The sequence below is a fragment of the Oncorhynchus tshawytscha genome, linkage group LG25, assembly GCF_018296145.1.
Source record: "Oncorhynchus tshawytscha isolate Ot180627B linkage group LG25, Otsh_v2.0, whole genome shotgun sequence".
Classification (NCBI taxonomy): Eukaryota; Metazoa; Chordata; class Actinopteri; order Salmoniformes; family Salmonidae; genus Oncorhynchus; species Oncorhynchus tshawytscha.
The window spans coordinates 15645715-15666185 of record NC_056453.1 but is presented as its reverse complement, the minus strand read 5'-3'; the positions used below and the strand labels follow the sequence as shown (position 1 = coordinate 15666185).

Below are 20471 nucleotides of genomic sequence, written 5' to 3'. Positions count from 1 at the left end.
CTGCTACAGGGCTCCAAAACAGAGGGAGAGCATGCACACAGACAGCACTTATTTGCATTAATTAAATCTGAGTATTTGATACTGCAACACTGAATATCTTAAACTCAAGAACTGGCAATTTCATCTGAAACCCTGTCTAACAAACAAACACACATTAGACCCACGCACAGACACTGCAATGCACACCCATCCTTCTTTCTCTTCACATTATACATTTCAGCCAAACAAATGCGGCACTCCTATACTGCTGCTAACCAGCCTTACAGCCGAACACAGTTCCCCCACCCCCCCCTCTACTATTCCTTAAGCCTTCCACCTCCCCCATCACTGCTCTGCCTTCTTCCATTCCTGATTGCCTCTCTCCCCTTCCATCTTTCCCACTACCACTCTCCTTTTTCTCCTCCCCATGTAGGCTATAGATTCTCTCTTCCCCTTCTGCAAAGGGAAAAAGTACAGAAACTTGTCTCAATTCACTACTGGCACAGAGAGCAAGAAATAATTATATGAACTTTCCATTTGTGAAAAGAGGTAGGGCTGGGCGTAATTATATCATCACTGAGTTTCTCATTTTTGACAGTATTTGGTGTTTCTGAATAATAACAGTTCAAATATGCTTTATGGGTAGTGCATGGGAACAAATTCATTCTAAGTGGTTTTAAGGGCTTTCTCCCTTCTGACTGCATTATACTGTTCAACCAAAAACAAATAGGACAAAACTGACAGTGAAGTACTCCTATTTGTAGAACATTGCATAGGAATCAAAATCCTCTTTTGTAGACGACTCAAACTCTGGTACGACTCAAACTCTGGTACTGAACCAATGGTTTTTTAATTTGTTCAATTCCAGCATTCACTTCAAGCATTTCAATAAATGTCTTAATTTGCTGCACTAATTTGTTAACATTTACACACCGTCAGGTTCTTCTTTTGTCTTTGTATGCCTCTATTTGACAGAATAATTATTCTCCTCAGAAGGCATTTTTGCTTCAACTTCACTTCTTACTTCCGCCACTAGGGGTAGTCAGACGATTTTCTGGGATCCATTTGGCAAGCTTGCCCTCCAGAAGTTGTTAACTTGTGTTAGCTAGCAGCCCTCAGTTGTAAGCAGTTTTTTTAAATAGTTTTTTTAACTGGCGACAATCTTCTGTCCTCTTTTAGAGTCATTAGTGAATTATTTAATGTAACATATGAAATACTAAAAAACTATTGTAGACGGTAAAGTAAAACTCCAATCTGGTCTGTGAATGAATGAATAGCGGGATATAGTTTACAGTTTACCACCCAGCCCTAGAAAAAAGGATCACAACTTCCCATTGCATGTGTGGTGCGTGTTCAGCACAGCATACTACAGCTTTTGCTGATTCCTTCGATTATTTCTTGATGTGTGCATGTCTGTGTATGGGCGTGCACAATGCATGTGTGTATGGCGGTAGTAGATGGGACAGAGAGTGCTGCAGGGTTAACTCATTACTGGCACTTCCTGCTGTTCTCTAATTGGCCATCTGCTCCACCGGGAGGCGGGCCTATAGCCATGTTACATCAGGGAGAAAAGGAGAGGCAAAACACACACACACACACCACTAGCCTGCCTCAGATTATGACGGTGTTTAGCAGAGCTTTAAGAGACTTATTACCCATGGGGCAGTGCGCTAGGTCAAACAGGCCCAATGGTGCTAAAAACGACACTTAAATCCTTAAATCCTACCAGGCACACTGCCACCGGTGTACACACACTACGTATAGACGGGTTGCCTGACGTCGTCACAAAAACGATGGCCGCGCAACGCACAGGCACTAGGCTGTGTGTTATGTTTCTGGACGGTCAGATAGCTAACAACGATAGCAAGAAGCTGACCTGGTGAATCTTGGGTAGCTCGTCGTATCTTGTTATTGATTACATGTCTTGTTTTGACTCAAGTCACATCTACGCTAATATGGCTCAAATTCACTAGCTAGCTAACCAAGAACTGTAATGATGTATTTGAGAGACAAGGGCTCATTGTGAAAGCGTATTCACGTTTCCAATATTCATTGAGAGGAAATAGTTGACATGTTGTCAAAAATCCTTTGATTCTAAGCCTACTCCATCTGTTTTCCCTCAAGGGTTGCGCACGCATTGTTTTGTTGCTAAACAACCCACCCATCTATGGCTATTCCTCTAATCTCTCAAATTTTCCCCTTCTCACTATTCCTCCTCCTCCTCCCTACACTCTCTGTCTGCATCTCCCTCCACCTTTCCTCTCCATCTCTAGACACAGATCACTGCAAGACCGTCTGAGTCCCTCCCATCCTGACACACACACACACACACACACACACACACACACACACACACACATTTAAATTCTGTACAAAGCTTATCATTTGACTGCTACCATGACAAGATTGTTTCAGAATACCAAATACCTTCCCTAATGTGACACTATTAACACACACGCAGGCACAGAGAACGAAAGGGCTAACAGGGAGGTGTGTATGATCCGTGGGTTCTTAGACTAAATATATATCTCATCAGGGGCTAACTGGATTAGCCTCGATACTGACCAATCCGCTAGCTACTGACGGGTGGGAGGAAGTGAGAGAGAGCAGGAGGGGTATCGAGCAAAAAGCCAGGACTGCTCAAACTGAACAGAAAAAAAAAAGAACGGGCGAGCGAGAATGCGTGCTGACTGCAGAGGAGGGCAGCTCTGAGCTGAGGCAGCACACAGTCCCCAGACACACTGTCTATGTGTGTGTGTGAGAGAGAGAGAGGTCTGTATGCTTAGAAAAGTCGTGACCCCGTATGCCTACAGCCCACAGTGGAGCTCGGCCTCCTTGGTAAACATAGTTCCCACATAACTTACCACCCCCTCCCTCCCCCCACACAATCTTAGAAACAAAATCTTGAGTATGCAGAATATTTGATCAAAGTTAGAATGTATGATAACATTTGTCACAAGAGATTACACAAACATGACACATTAGCTACTCATGGTCAACTGAAGACATCTGACAGTCACCAATTTGTACAGCAGATCACTGACAGCTCACAGGGATGAACATCACACCCCTCCCCACAAATCTACAACTGACCGCTGTGTGTGTGTGTGTGTGTGTGTGTGTGTGTTACCTCTGGCTGAGAGTTTCTTGGTGTTGATAATTTTGGCAGCAAACTCCTGACCTGATGACTTCTTCACACATCTGCGGACCACTGAAAACGCTCCCCTGAAAACAAGGCAAGCAATGATCAGTTCTGGGTCAGGGGGGGGTTTGACATTTAGTATACTAACGCCCAGGTAAACAAACACACACAGAGGGGTTGGCCATCAACACTGATACACAGCATGGAGCCATAAAAATGAAATTGACAGTGTACTGCAGGGCTCTCCAACCATGTTCCTGGAGAGCTACCATTCTGTATTTTCACGCCAACCCTAATCTAGCGCAACAGATTCTAATAATTAGCTAGTTCATAAACTGAACCAGGTTAGTTACAACTGGGTTTGGGACGAAAACATACAGGAAGGTAGCTCTCCAGGAACAGGTTTGGACACAGATTGCAGAGCGCTCTCTCAAATACAGGTCTACAACACTGCTGGTTGTTCCTTCCCCTCTAATCGGGTACTGATCCAGATCTACGACACCGAGGTCATGTTCAGTCGGCACAAGAACATTTTCCAAAAATAGATTGAACCGAAAAGGTAGGCTACTATCGGATCTACTCCAATAAGAAAATACATTTGTTTCCCATTGCAAAAAGTTTGATACTTTGTTCCCTAATGAACACGTCCCTGGTGAGCAAGAGGACTTTGTTTAATTAATGGAATTAGATTGGTCAATTAATCAACTAACTACTAGGAAGGCCTAGTAGAGAAAACTAGTAGTAGTGCAGACCAGGATGAGATTGGCTGTAGTGTACACTAAAGTCTAGACACCAGTACTAGCGTATGTACAGTACCAGTCAAAGGTTTGGACACCTACTCATTCAAGTTTTTTTTTTTAAATGTACAATTTTCTACATTGTAGAATAATAGAAGCCATCAACTATGAAATAGCACATTAGGAATCATGTAGTAACCAAAAAAGAAGTGTTAAATCCAATCATATTTTATCATGGAAATTCATCAAAAGTAGCCACCCTTTGCACACTCTTGCCATTCTCTCAACCAGCTTTTAATCATTTTTTTTTTCACCTTTATTTAACCAGGTAGGCCAGTTGAGAACAACTGCGAACTGGCCAAGATAAAGCAAAGCAGTGCGACATAAACAACAGAGTTACACATGGAATAAACAAAAGTACAGTCAATAACTCAATAGAAAGGTCTATATACAGTGTGTGCAAATGAAGTAAGATTAGGGCGGTAAGGCAATAGGCGGAAGTGGTGAAATAATTACAATTTAGCAATTAAAACACGAGTGATAAATGTGCAGAAGATGAATGTGCACGAGGTAGTCACCTGGAATGCATTTCAATTAACAGGTGTACCTTGTTAAGTCCATATTATGGCAAGAACAGCTCAAATAAGCAAAGAGAAATGAACAGTCCATCATTACTTTAAGATATGAAGTTCAATCAAGTCGGAAAATTAAAAACTTTGAAAGTTTCTTCAAGTGTAGTCGCAAAAACCATCAAGCGCTATGATGAAACTGGCTCCCATGAGGACCACCACAGGAAAGGAAGAACCCGAGGTACCTCTGCTGCAGAGGATAAGTTCATTAGTTAACCGTACCTCAGAAATTTCGGCCCAAATAAATGCTTCAGAGTTCAAGTAACAGACATCTCAATATCAACTGTTCAGAGGAGACTGCGTGATACAGGTCTTCATGGTCGAATTGCTACAAAGAAACCACCACTAAAGGACATCAATAAGAAGAGACTTGCTTGGGTCAAGGCCAAGAAACATGAGCAATGAACATTACACCGGTGGAAATCTGTCTTCAGATTTTTGGTTCCAACCACAATGTCTGAGACGCAGAGTCGGTGAACGGATGATCTCTGCATGCGTGGTTCCCACCGTGAAGCATATGATGGTGAGGGGGTGCTTTGCTGGTGACACTGTCAGTGATTTTTTTTTTTAATTCAAGGCACACTTAACCAGCATGTCTACAGCAATACGCCAACCCATCTGGTTTGCACTTAGTGTGACCATCACTTGTTTTTCAACAGGATAATGACACCTCCAGGCTATGTAACGGATATATAACCAAGAAAGAGTGAAGATGATGTTTCAGATGACTTGTCCTCCACAATGACCTGACCTCAACCCAATTGAGATGGTTTGGGATGAGTTGGACCACAGAGGGAAGGAGAAGCATTTGTGGGAACACCTTCAAGACGGTTGGAAAAGCATTCCTCATTAAGCTGTTTGAGAGAATGCCAAGAGCGTGCAAAGCTGTCATCGAAGGGTACTTTGAAGAATCTCAAATATAAAATATTTTGATTAGTTTAACACTTTTGGTTACCACATGAGTCCATGTGTTATTTCATAGTTGACATCTTTATTATTACTCTACAATGTAGAAAATTGTTTTTTTTTATTTTAAAACTTGAAAGAGTAGGTGTCTCCTAACTTGACTGGTACTGTACAACAGAGCAAGGATGGCCAACTCTCTCCTGGAGTGCTACTGGGTGAGCATGCTTTTGCTCCAACCCTGCTCTATCACACAGCAGCTCAGTCTTGATTAGGATACAAGCTAGTTAAAAATGTAGCAGGTGTGCTAGAGCAGAGCTGGAACCAGGTTCAACCCTGCAGACCCAAGCCTGTAGCCCTCCAGGAGGGTTGGCCACACCTAAATTAGAGGACAAACAGAAGCAGGTTTAACTACTCTCCCAGCTCTCACTGGAAACAGCCACTCTGTAGCCCAACATCTACCTGTGTTAGTGCTACAGTATATGGGTAGCTCAGTTAGTACAGCAGGATGAACATAACACCAGATGTGGGTTTGATTCCCACTAGGGACACCGATAAGAAATGTATGTGCGCAGTACCTGTAGATCAAATCTCTTAAGTGGCATATGTTTATAGCTATATTATACTAGTATGTACCAAGAGGTCTGGGGCTTTATGGCAGTGTGGCCAACTCTGGTTGTTCTTCCTAGATGACTAGACTGTTTATGTTGATCATGATAAGAGTAGCATGTGTGTCAGAGAAGCAACTGTTCTACATACACTGCTATCTGAACATTCCACAACGTTGAACTACTCAACGCAGCCCAGGTGTGTAAACTGATAAACCAATCATGGATCAATAGAATGCCAGAGAGAGACGCCCAGACACTGCGACTATAGCCAGGGTCTGGGGCTAAAGAGATAGGAATACAAAACAACCATCAGAGTCGAGAGGATCGAGCCACCGACAGATGCCCGTAATAATAATAATAATAAAACGTCCCGGTTCTCTCAGAAAAAAAAAGCCATCGAGATTCTGAGAAACCGCATCACGCTCACCCTTGCACTTTTAAGCCACAGCGACAGAGTGTGTTAGGAGGCTTATAATGCTACTTATGGCATTTATATTTACGGCTGCTGTATGAAGGGGTGCAGGGTTTTACATAATGTGCCAACAATATCGCTTTCGGAGGAGTCCGTGTGGGCTATAACTATAGATCTATGTTCGACACATCAGCTGCAGACTTATACACAGCTAGCTAAAACCGCAGTTTAGACAAATTACCTAATATTGTACAGCCACAGACAGCTAGTAATCATACATGTTAACATTCAGCACAGTCAAACAGGCTGCTAACGCAACGTGCCGTGCCAGCAAACGTCAGTGTTTTCGCTCAAACGCTTCCTGGCTGGCAATTTTCAGCAGACCAAAAGACAAGGCGTTGACACACCAACGTTACATTGTTAGCTAGCTGTGCTATCGCATATACACACAAAGTGCATTAAATACATACATTGTAAACTCTGTCCCTAACCTACGACAAGCAAGCTAGCTGCCTTCTGTCAACAACCAGCAAAACACAATAGGGTCAAGCTATCGCAGCTAGCTAGCTGGCTAAAGGAGAAAGTTAGCATACGGGGGTGGGGAGAAGGAAAGCCAGAGAGCAAGGCACTGTGCATTAGCAAGCTAACGTTAGCAAACGGCGACAGTCGCTTACTTCCCAAGCTCCTCGTAGAGTTGGTATTCATCTGTAAAGCGTGTGGATGTAACGATAGTAGTAGCCATGGCTGAGCGGGGGGGAAGGGTCTCCAAGCCTCGGTCAGGGTACGGCAGGCTGGGTCTAGGGGAGGACTGTCACCCTCCTGTACTAGCTACCGCACTGACAGGCTGGAAGAGAGATAGCGAGAAGGGAGGGGTTGCCAGAGACAGAACCACGCGAGATGTGAGCAGGGTTTTTGAGCGGAGTCATGTAAATCAGAGTGGGGCAGTATTCGGTGATTCAGCGGTTCGCGAGCTCTAACAAAACGTTTGAAGACTTAACAACCCCTCCCCTCCCGCCTTGATTTGGGTGCAACCCAATATAAGGAAGGTGTTCTTAATATTTCGTACACTCAGTACAACATTTGAAGGATTCAAATGTTTAAAAAATCTATACATCCTTAAAAATGAACACAAAACATCACAAACCGATAAACACAAAAACACAGTTTTACATTCAAAGAACCAACATTTGAAAAGCTTAAGAGTATCAACAACATTATTTTTCTTACTGACCTTATTATTCAATGTGGCAAAGTAATTTAATTCAAACCTTTAAAAATATTGACTGATAGTGTTCTTAATTTCATTTTATAGATGTAGTATTTAGCAAGAATTAAACAAATGAATTACATGCTGTTCGTTAGTGAAGAATCTTGGATTATCAAACATAAAAAGAACATCATAAACTTGCAGATGGATGTCTTTACCAAATATTTTTCCCAAGTCCAGGTGAATGTCTACCCATAAAATAATTACATGCACTGTAAATCCTTTCCTGTTCTTGTTACAGTAACTTATAGGCAGCCAGTTGCCTGTAAATTACTGTGAAATAGGTACAGTATGTTACGTACTGTATTTTATGGTGTCCAATACTCACTAATATTTTTTATTGTTGTTTTTACAGTAACTTACAGGCAGGCAAGTTACTGTAAAACAGTACAGTGCATTATGTAACATTTTTACAGTAATTGTAACAAATTAATGAATGGATGGATTAATGAAATTCATTGAGGGGGGATGGGGTTTGTATTTTACAATATCTTACCATAACTGCATGGGATTGGTGCAAGCAGGTTGGCTGCTAGGTAATGTGTTCGCACATTACAGCATGAAAGCCAGTTTGGAAGCCTTTGTTAAGGCTTTTACAAGTGCAGAGTGATATAAATAAAATACAACATGTTGGTATTTTATATCACGTGCACTTCTAGTGGCAACCCGTCATTTGTATTTATTTTTCCCTGTTTTGCATGTTATTTTGTCATTAATACATGTCACATATCAGTTTGCAAACAATATAAGTAAATATTAAAACATTTAGTTAATAAAGCCGCATACAAACACAATCTTTTTTGCTTTCTTGAGTAAGGCAGCTCCAAAATGTAGGTGTTTCAGCCTAGCTCAGTGCTTTCTGTGGTGGTGGGGCAGCCAGCAGAAAATACAGAGCGTAGGGGTTGGTAATATTTTCTAGTTGTCTCAGTGTTCTGGCTCAGTGTTCTGTCACTCAAGGGTAAACTACATCACCGCAAAATCAATGGGGAGAGCTTGAAAATTCAAGCCCCTTGGGTGCTGCCATAGAGTTACATTAGAAGTGGCCATCCAAGAAGGCTCAAGGTCATTGGCCACAGATAAAATGATGTCAAATCAAATTATATATACCATAGCTTTGATTGGACCGATCATAGGTGAGACCAAAAATTTCTTGTATGCTGCTGCATAAATGATGTAATATGCCAGGGAGATATGTATACTGTAGCTAAGAAAGTAATACTAAGTGTCTGTTGGGCTAGTAACAGCTTACTACACATGTGCCTCACCCTTATCATTTGGTCCCTTTCCCCTCATAACTTAGCCTACTGTTCTGACTTGGTGGTGCACACGTTTTAGAGAAATGTCTTAATCAAAATTATGGATAGCCCCTTATCCGCTCGGAGTCCCCTTATGCCATAGTTTGTACATCTCAATTGTCAGTAGAAAGCACATTTGTTTAAGCAAGTCAGGCATATCAGCTATGTTTTTTTCAAAGGCAGTAAATGTGGCTGAATGAACTGTTTCACTGCCAGACAAGGCTCTGCTGGTAGCCAGATGTACTAATGGTAAGGTGGTGGGACTGCTGTTGGGACTCTGCTGTTGGGACAGCTTTATCACCGTTGTAGTGCAATTAATATTTTGTTTATCCTAGCCACCGTGCTTCTACACCTGCATTGCTTGCTGTTTGGGGTTTTAGGCTGGGTTTCTGTACAGCACTTTGATATATCAGCTGATGTAAGAAGGGCTGTATAAATACATGTGATTTGATTTGATTTAATGTTGTGTTGTGACTTTGTTGGCATGCATCTAAACATTCGTTTTTTTTTCTTTTGCGCCACCAAGATTTACGTGCTACTGCCCCTATACACATTTAATTGTTGGGGAACTACTACCACATACCAGTGAAATTGGTACAGCACTCTCACTAACAGGTTGCACAAATTAAGCCTCAAAATATCTTAATAAGCCTGTAATGTTGTCTGATTCACAGCAATAAAAAGCTAGATAAAACAGGTTCAAACTATTAAAAACTGAAAATAACTAGAGAAACTGAAGCCTTTATTTCTTTGTACACCTTAAGAAATTCAAACAGTATAGAGCAAAAATCAAAATTATATTGTATCAATGTTCAGGCAAAGACAACAACAAAAACACTATTTTCACAATGACCCAAACCTGTGAGTCCATAACTAAGGTTGTGTCCGTAAATTCAATCTGGAGTGCCAGAGTGCGTGTTAAGAGTGCGCTCTGGGCGTTCGTAAATTAAAAGCATTGTTATATTGTTTGTAAATTCAGAGCGTTTCTGACCTCACGTCAGTCAAGCACCCAAGCAAACTGGCTTTCGTTGGCTTACTTCCAGAAACAAACGAGAGAACGCCTCACTCTGACCAGTTTACGCGCCATAGCAGAGCTATTTAGACTGCTTTCATGTTATCCAGAGCATTGGTGACTAACTGTGCTGCTGGCAATAATTTAATTACGCTTTCTTGCCGACGTTTACCGCCACCAGCCTTAAAAAGTAAAGAATATCAGTGTGGCAATAAAATCAATAAGGAAAAAAATATTGATCTCACCGTGAGATAAGACAGGGAAAGGGGGGTACCTAGTCAGTTGTCCAACAATGTATTCAACTGGAAATCCCCCTTAGAATGTGTATACTCTCACTGTTTTGAGAGGTGCACCTGACACATAACACAAATCTATACAAACATTTGACATAATAATTCTCAATAAAAAAAACCTTGGAACAGACTCAGGAGCGGCATTACTCTTTTTTCTGGTGCAAACCAACAGGCCTTCTACCACACATCATAGACCAGACACACCCTTAGTATCTGTTGGGAAAATATCAGTCTGAGTATCATTGTTCTTTACACACAATTATTGGTCTAGGGATAACCTTTTACCCTTTAGTTAGATTACCATGTATGGTTTTCAGTTAAAGATCATTTACACAGGCCTATATGATTTGTTACATAGGCTGTAATAGGGTATGCATTTCACCACATTGACAGAGTTCTCTTTCCCTACTGGGCTGCCCCATTCATCTCGGTAGTTCACTGGTCATAGTTTCTTTAACACTTTAGCTGGACCTGCCCACTTTGGCGCTAGCTGTGCCATGTAATTGTCTATGGCCTTAGAAAGACTCAATCTCCCAGTTGGAATTGCGCATCCTTCCTCCAAGAATTGTAATATTTAGCTTGTTTGGCTCAGTGAACACCCACCCGGTGAACCTCTTCTGCTGTCTCTCAATCAGATTGTGAGCTGCTTGTTGTGGCAAAGGAGGCTTGTAGATCAGTCTCTCAAGGGGACCTTTCAGATGCCACCCCAGTGCCAACTCAGCAGGAGCTTTTCCTGTGGTTTCCAGTTGAGCTACGTTTTGGTCCCATGTTCTGTGATGCTTTCCTATGAAGGAGGCAATCATTGTCTTGACACCAGAATTTCCTCCTTCAGCATCTTGGTGATGTGGTGTGTTTTGCTGTCTCTCAGAGGGAACATCTCGATCCACTTGGTGCAATAACCAACTATGACCAGCAGGCATATATTTCTGTTCCTCTTACTGGTTAGAATCAGATCAACCAAGAGTGTTTCCTGGTACGTTTATCTCAGTGGTCTGAAGATGTTGTTGTATGCTTTGCACTGTCAGCAGGTGTTGCAGCACTTTATGTGCTCCCATACAACTTTACCCACACTGGGCCGCCAGGCAACTTCCAGAACAAGTATTAAGGTCTTCAGTTGTCCTAGATGACCCCTAGAAGGTTCTCGTGGAAGTAGTGTAGAGAACTGGAGATCAGTGCTTGGGGAACAACCAACTGTTACTTTGCCCCATCATCCTTCAAAGGAACTCTACGATAGAAGATGCCTTGGTGGTCTTCAAACCCAAAGCATTCTGGTCTGCTGTCCATCTTAGTGTTTTTTGACATATGTCACACACTTCTGGGTTGTTGTTTTGATTTCAATTAGTGTGTTGGGCAGATCACAGCGACATTTGGTGGAGACGACAGCCAGACATGGAAAGACAGCCCCAGTTGCGGGTTCAAAGGCTCTGGACAGAGCATCTGGGCCCAGGTTAAGGCAACCTTTCTGGTGGTGTACCTTGAAGTGGAACTGCTGAAGCCTTAGGATCCATCGAGTCAAGCGAGATGTGGTTTTGGGGCAGTTGAACACCCAGGAGAGGGCAGCATACACCTCAAACTCTACTCCTTCAAGGTAGTGCCTCCATTTCTCTACATCACAGACAACATCAAAACAGTCCTTTTCAGAGGTAAAATAGTTACATTCCGCTCCATGGATACCTCTGGAGGCGTAGGCGATCACCTTCTCTCCTTCTAGTGTGGTCTGGGTTAAGATGGCCCCCAGCCCCACTTCACTTGCGTCAGTATGTACTTGAGGTTCAACTGAGTCAACACAGTTGGGTCTTGTGTAACAGTATAGCTTCCGTCCCTCTCCTCGCCCCTACCTGGGCTCAAACCGGGGACCCTCGGCACACATCAACAGCTGACACCCACGAAGCATCGTGGGTGAACAACTACTTCAAGGCCTCAGAGCTAGTGACATCACCAATTGAAACACTATTAGCGTGCACCACCCCTAACTAGCTAGCCATTTCACATCGGTTACACTCATCCCCCTTTTGACCTCCTCCATTTCCGCAGCAACCAGTGATCCGGGTCAATAGCATCAATGTAACAATTTTGCTTCCGTCCCTCTCCTTGCCCGACCCGGGCTCGAACCAGGGACCCTCTGCACACATCAACAACTGGCACCCACGAAGCATCGTTACCCATCGCGCCACAAAAAAAAGCAGCCCTTGCAGAGCAAGGGGTACAACTACTTCGAAGTCCTCAGAGCGAGTGACGTCACCGATATTAGCTATTAGTGCGCACCACCGCTAACTAGCTAGCCATTTCACATCTTTTACACTTGCAAGACACCCTTCAGAACATCCACACATCCATAATACTTCCGGTGCCAATTGAGATGGCCGCCTTGCTTTGCGTTCCTAGGAAACTATGCAGTATTTAGTTTTTTTACGTGTTATTTCTTACATTGGTACCCCAGGTAATGTTAGGTTCCATTACATACATTTGGGAGGAACTACTGAATATGAGAGCAACGTCAACTCACCATCATTACGATCAGGAATATGACTCTCCCGAAGCAGATCCTGTGTTTTGCCCACCACCCAGGACAATGGATCGGTGGATCCCAGCCGGCGAACCTAAACAACGTCGCCGTAAAAGGGGCAAAAGAAGCGGTCTTCTGGTCAGGCTCCGGAGACGGGCACATTGCGCACCACTCCGTAGCATACTACTCGCCAATGTCTAGTCTCTTGACAACAAGGTTGATGAAATCCGAGCAAGGATAGCATTCCAGAGAGACATCAGAGACTGTAACGTTCTTTGCTTCACAGAAACATGGCTCACTCGAGAGACGCTATCGGAGTCGGTGCAGCCATCTGATTTCTTCACGCATCGCGCTGACAGAAACAAGCATCTTTCTGGTAAGAAGAGGGGGGGGGTATGCCTTTTGATTAATGAGACGTGGTGTGATCATAACAACATACAGGAACTCAAGTCCTTCTGTTCACCTTAGAATTCATCACAATCAAATGTCGAACGCATTATCTACCAAGGGAATTCTCTTCGATTATAATCACAGCCGTATATATTTCCCCCCAAGCAGATACATCGATGGCCCTGAACAAACTTTATTTGACTCTGTGTAAACTGGAAACTACATATCCTGAGGCTGCATTCATTGTAGCTGGAGATTTTAAAAAGACTTATTTGAAAACAAGACTCCCTAAATTCTATCAGCATATCGATTGTGCAACCAGGGCTGGTAAAACCCTGGATCATTGTTATTCTAACTTCCGCAACGCATATAAGGCCCTCCCCTGCCCTCCTTTCTGAAAAGCTGGCCACGACTCCATTTTGTTTCTTCCAGCTTACAAACAGAAACTAAATCAAGAAGCTCCTGCGCTCAGGTCTGTTCAACGCTGGTCCGACCAATCTGATTCCACGCTTCAAGACTGCTTCGATCATGTAGATTGGGATATGTTCAGCATTGCATCCAACAACAACATTGATGAATACGCTGATTTGGTGAGCGAGTTCATTAGAAAGTGCATTGGCGATGTCGTACCCACAGCAACTATTAAAACATTCCCAAACCAGAAACCGTGGATTGATGGCAGCATTCGTGCGAAACTGAAAGAGCGAACCACTGCTTTTAACCAGGGCAAGGTGACCAGAAACATGACCGAATACAAACAGTGTAGCTATTCCCTCCGCAAGGCAATCAAACAAGCTAAGCATCAGTATATAGACAAAGTAGAGTTGCAATTCAACGGCTCAGACACAAGAGATATGTGGCAGGGTCTACAGTCAATCACGGATTGCAAAAAGAAAACCAGCCCCGTCGCGGACTAAATAACTTCTTTGCTCGCTTTGAGGACAATACAGTGCCACTGACACGGCCTGCTACCAAAACCTGCGGACTCTCCTTCACTGCAGCCGACGTGAGTAAAACATTTAAACTTGTTAACCCTCGCAAGGCTGCAGGCCCAGGCTTCATCCCCAGCCGTGTCCTCAGAACATGTGCAGACCAGCTGGCTGGTGTGTTTATGGACATATTCAATCAATCCTTATCTCAGCCTGCTGTTCCCACATTCTTCAAGAGGGCCACCATTGTTCCTGTTCCCAAGAAAGCTAAGGTAACTGAGCTAAACGACTACCGCACCGTAGCACTCACTCCCGTTATCATGAAGTGCTTTGAGAGACTAGTCAAGGACCATATCACCTCCACCCTACCTGACACCCTAGACCTACTCCAATTTGCTTACCGCCCCAATAGGTCCACAGATGAAGCAATCGCAACCACACTGCACATTGCCCTAACCCATCTGGACAAGAGGAATACCTATGTGAGAATGCTGTTCATCAATTACAGCTCAGCATTTAACACCATAGTACCCTCCAAACTCGTCATCAAGCTTGAGATCCTTGGTCTCGACCCCGCCCTGTGCAACTGGGTACTGGACTTCCTGACGGGCCGCCCCCAAGTGGTGAGGGTAGGTAACAACATCCCCACCCTGCTGATCCTCAACACTGGGGCCCCATAAGGGTGCGTTCTGAGCCCTCTCCTTTACTCACTGTTCACCCACGACTGCGTGACCATGCACACCTCCAACTCAATCATCAAGTTTGCGGACGACACTACAGTGGTAGGCTTGATTACCAACAACGACAAGACTGCCTACAGGGAGGAGGTGAGGGCCCTTGGAGTGTGGTGTCAGGAAAGTAACCTCAACAAATCAAAGGAGATGATCGTGGACTTCAGGAAACAGCACATCGACGGGACAGTAGTGGAGAGGGTAGTAAGTTTTAAATTCCTCGGCGTACACATCACGGACAAACTGAATTGGTCCACACACACAGACAGAGTTGTGAAGAAGGCGCAGCAGCGCCTCTTCAACCTCAGGAGGCTGAAGAAATTCGGCTTGTCACCAAAAGCACTCACAAACTTTTACAGATGCACAATCGAGAGCATCCTGTCAGGCTGTCAGGCAAACTACCTGCCCTCCAGGATACCTACACCACTCTGGTCCGCTCTTGCATGAGTGACCAGTGTCCAAGACAGCCTCTCCCTTCAATCCACCCACATCCATAGGCACCAATAAAAGTTACGGTCCTACTTTGGGTACTTCTCCCCTGATGCACCATATTGATATCTGCTGGTGGTCTACAGTGTCCTCCCTTTTCTTGGTTCTTTTTTTTGTCCCCTCTATCCTTGTCCCTTTGGTAGCCCACTTTCTGCCAGTACTTTTTAGAAGCTGAACAGTCTTTCTCCACCATGGTTCATACCTTCACCAGCTGATCCACAGTCTTCACTACACCTCTCAAACAGCCAGTCACTTGTGTATTGCAGTTATTCAGTATCTCACCAGGTCATCTTCTGAGATGTCTGGCTTCCATTTGAGACAGAGAACCCTATAATCATAGGTGAAAACATGGAGGCACTGGTTAGGCTCTTCGACTGTGTTTTTCAACTTCTCCTCCACTTCTGTCACATAGTCTGTGGGCAAGAAGGCTGACTGGAAAGCCTCTTTGAAAGTGGCCCAGTTGTGGACTTTAGTATTTTCAGCCAACCACCAGCTGCGTGTTGGCCCCTTTAAGACAGCAGAAAGTGCTTCCATTAGTTCAACATCAGCGAGAAGTCTTACATGGAGAAAGTTATCACACTGCTCTATGAAGTTGAGCACCTGCTTCACTAGACTCTCCAAAGGTAGGGAATTCAAGACTGATCGGAGGGTAAGTATATAGACGGTCAGCACCGGCCAGGTTACTGGGAGTCATGACTGGGATACGACTCAGACCAGGGGTGTATAGTAATGATACCTAAGTATGATTCTCAATCAGAGACAACTAACGACACCTGCCTCTGATTGAGAACCATACTAGGCCGAAACAGAAACCAAACATAGAAAAACAAACATAGACTGCCTACCCCAACTCACGCCCTGACCATACTAAATAAAGACAAAACAAAGGAAATAAAGGTCAGAACGTGACACTATTGGTCTATTGCCAATGTTATCTGATGATGTATGACTTAATGGCAACATCGAATGTCCACCGAGTGAATATCTTTGTACATCAAAAATATGATGTTGCCTGCTTACACGCTGTAGGCATCCATTACAGAGGGGATTGGCTACTATGGCACCTTGACAGTCTTGTAGTCAACGAGATAAGCTTTCCAGGGACATGCAGTTGAACTGGGTGGGACAAAGCAAGGCCTAAACCTCCGTAATGCGAGCTATTGCTACCTGGCTCAGAAACTTGGAAACGTCCATGACCACACCTGGCACCACCACTAAAACATCTGCCCATTTCTAGTTGTTAGGTCTATCAATCCCATTTGTTTTGTCTGATATTGTTCACATGTTGTGGAAGCCATCTGATTGGTTTCCAGCTCTAGTCATCAATAATTCACTTATAGCTAGTCAATGAAAGATGACTAGATTAGGATTTTTAAACCTTGTTTTGAGACATGGATTGTGTATGTGTGCCATTCAGAGGGTGAATAAGCAAGACAAAAGATTGATGTTCTTTAGAATGGGGTATGGTAATAGGTGCCAGGTGCACCGGTTTGTGTCAAGATCTGCAATGCTGCTGGATTTTTCACGCTCAACAGTTTCCTGTGTTTATCAAGAATGGTCCACTACCCAAAGGACAACTCAATATTCTTAATGTTTTGTACACTCAGTGTATAGGCTGCATGTGTTGGCGCACATTCATTTCAAGAACCCTCCCCCACATGCCTGTAGAAGGGTTGCTGTGTGTTATGGGAGTCACTGTTGTCGTGTCTGGACTTTTATTAAAGGTGAAGACTTATTTATTTTATCAAATCAATTCTCTAGGTTTAATTATTACGTGATTGAACTAATCATGTAAACATGAATTAACTAGGAAGTCAGGGCACCACGGGAAAATGTTTAGCGTTAGAGTTACAATTTCCCAAATATAACTCTTCAGATATTTTAATATCTTATCAATTAGTCTTCCATTAATGATTTTTAATTGCCTCATCAATTATCATTACTAACGTCATAAAATTCTTGGTTATCTGCACGAACCCTAGTTTCCATAACGAATCCGCAATATACAAATTGGCTTAATTATTTATTTACTAACTAACTAATCACAGAAATACAATACAACAATACAACAAACAAACAGTAGATATTGGTTACTAACAATGATAGAAAAGTTCCTAAGCCGATATGATGGCTTGGTAGACAAAGGAAAGGGGTGGGGACTGAGAAAGAGCGGGAAAGACAAAATGGATTCACTACACACAGTGGATAATTGTACTCATGTTAATACTTTGCACATGAAACGCCTCTCATTCTGAAAAAAATTGCAATGTACATATTTATGTATGTCGTTGTTGTCTCTCCATGTTGGAATCCTCGATTGTCCTGTGTTCATCAGAGTCTCTGGTTAACTTTCCCAGGAGTCACAATGTATTTTGTGGTTGTAGGTGGTTAGATAGATACTTCAGAGTACCATTTGGAAATGTTCTCATAGAATAGGTGCTTCGGCGGTTGGCGGTATTCTCGTTCTAGACTGACATAATTTCTAGCTGCAGACTAGTAATTATACATCTAAGATTTGTTCTTATTCTGTAGTGATCGATAGTCTCAGAGTTTAACCATTTCAAGCCATGTAGCCAAAACTACAGCTGTATGGTCTCTATGGCCTATAGAATTGTAGCCATTCCAACGTGGGGACTCTGTCCTGGCGTTCTCTGACTTCTTAACCATTCGAGACGTCCGGCACGAAAGGTACATTTTGTCACGGGTGATTTTCTACTCTGAAGTAGAAAAGGGCAGTTCCATGACGCCAACGTAATGTTTATGCTCACGTGGGCGTGGCCACTGACAAGTTAATCTATATATGAAAATCCATACTCTCATTTAGAAGGTTAACATCACATTACATCTTTTCATAAATAGTTTAATGTTTAATCACATACGTTTCACAATATTTAGATGTAAACCTGACAGCTGGGAAATGTACACTTTAAGAGATTATGTGTTATGTGTGTTACAGATTACAGTTATGTGTGTTTCCTGTCCTTCATGAGATCACCAAATGAAACACACTCAACATGACTGTCCCTTAAGTGTCCACAGACCATTCCCACATTCTCAAAAGTAGAAATATTGTTTAGTTCTCCCATTTTGGGGATTAGGAGTTTTGAACTAAGAGAAGCTCTTTGTTCTGGTAGAATCTCTCTCTCAATACTGCATGGCAGTTTCTACCAGGTATTCATGACCTGTCTTGACACAGGGCATGTCATGACACTGTTTTCCGTCTGGGTAGATTTCGCCCATATTTTCAAGTGCTAGTTATCAAGTGTTGCCGACAGTCTTCTATTTATATTTATTTAACTTGAAAGTGGATACACTGGTAAAGTCAAAAGTCACGACACATTCTAAACTGCTCTGGTGACGAACACTTTTTTCCTTTTCTCCATTTGTCCACATGGCTGCTGGCTGCACTTTGCAACCACTGAAAATATTGTGAAGATTGCCCATTATTTAGTTTTTGTAAGGACCCCAAAAAACGGAGGCAGTGGCATAACCTATTCAAGTAAGTAAATACCTTTTTAAAATGTTAAACATTTTATTATTAGCTAGCTGGCTACAGTTGGCCACTTTGTAGGCTAACTCAACTGAGCTGCTAGCTAGCTAGGTTTCTAACTTCATACACTGTTTACTTAAATTAATTAAATGTCATCAGCTAGCTAACTTCCTATTATCATGATGTAAAACAGTTTCCAAATGCATTTGTACATAACAGTGAAATTGCAGCTCCAGCTGTCAGTAAAGGCTACTGGATAGGGCAGGTAATTTTGTGGGAGGACATTCTGAAAACATTCTGAAGTTCCAGTCCCTAGAGCAGGGATCTCCAACCATGTTCCTGGAGAGCTACCGTCCTGTAGGTTTTAGCTCCAACCCTAATCTAGCACACCTGATTCTAATAATTAGCTGACTGAAGCTGAATCAGGTTAGTTACAACTGGGGTTGGAGTGAAAACTTACAGAAAGGTAGCTCTCCAGAAACAGGGTTGAAGAGACCTGCCCTAAAAGGGTTAAACCTTGAGGACAGAGATATATGGTATTGAAGGCTAAGCTCATTACAAAGCTTACAGCCCTGGGTCTGAACTCCTCCCTATACAACTGGGACCTGGACTTTCTGACGGGCCACCCCCAGGTGGTGAAGGTAGGCAACATTACCACCTCGACACTGATTCTCAACACGGGGGACCCACAAGGGTGTGTCCTCAGGCCCTCCTGTATTCCCTGTATACACATGACTGTGTGGCCTCACACAGTTCCAACTCCATAATCCATTTTGCTGATGACACAACAGTAGTAGGCCTGATTACCAACAATGACGAGACAGCCTACAGGGAGGAGGTAGGCACTCTGACGGGGTGGTGCCAGGTAAACAACCTCTCCCTCAATGTTAGCAAACCAAATGAGTTGATTGTGGACTTCAGGAGGAACCAGGTTGGATACGCCCCCATCCTCATCAACGCGGCTACTGTGGAGACGGTCATTAACTTCAAATTCCTCTGTGTCCACATCTCAGAGAAGCTGAAATGGTCTAACCACATGGACACCATGGTGAGAAAGGCATGACAGCGACTCTTCAACCTCAGGATGCTGAAGAAATTGGGCTTGTCCCCAAGGGCCCTCACAGTGTTCTATTTTATTCAACTTAGGCTCCGATCTCCAACATGCAGGACTAAGATGTTCACTGTACCCTGCAATCACACCTGCAACCATGTACACGTGACTATTAAATATGAAACATTCTGAATCTGAAACATAATATTCAGTGCTGTCTAATTTGAATATAATGAAACCTGTGTCTTTGATGTTTTCTGTCCTCATATATGGAAAGCTGTGAAAGCCTGTTTGCAGATGAAGAGAGAGGTCCCAATGAATGCCCCAAGAAACTTAGGGTATATTCTATATGCCAGGGGTGTTCAACTCTTATCCGATGAGGTCCTCCTGGTTTTTTGTTCTACCGGATAATGAATTGCACACACCTAGTGTCCCAGGTCTAAATCAGTCCCTGAATAGAGGAAGACAATGAAAAAATGCAGTGGCACTGGCTTTGATGTTCAGAGTTGAGTTTGAAGGCTATATGCCATGGCCTACCTATGTTAGCAAATGTTGTATACAATACAGTTAAACATCCCAAACAATGTATAAACGTATTACAATTG

At 43.1% G+C, this 20471-nt stretch overlaps 1 protein-coding gene across 10 annotated transcripts in view; it reads right to left on the bottom strand.

Annotated features, from left to right (window-relative positions):
• Window positions 1-7331, bottom strand: part of LOC112224310 (calcium/calmodulin-dependent protein kinase type II subunit gamma) — a 37778-nt gene extending 30447 nt beyond the window's left edge. For 2 of the 10 annotated variants that reach the window (XM_024387798.2, XM_042306007.1), the window contains exons 1-2: window positions 7088-7330; window positions 3110-3204 (exon numbers count right to left, since the gene is read on the bottom strand). In XM_024387798.2, coding sequence (XP_024243566.2) covers window positions 3110-3204; window positions 7088-7155 — 163 coding nt within the window. In that variant the 5' untranslated portion in view covers window positions 7156-7330. Of the gene's footprint in view, window positions 1-3109; window positions 3205-7087 lie in introns of all 10 variants that reach the window. The other 8 variants (XM_042306011.1, XM_024387799.2, XM_042306008.1 and 5 more) reach the window with 7 other exon arrangements.
• Window positions 7332-20471: the final 13140 nt, after the last annotated feature.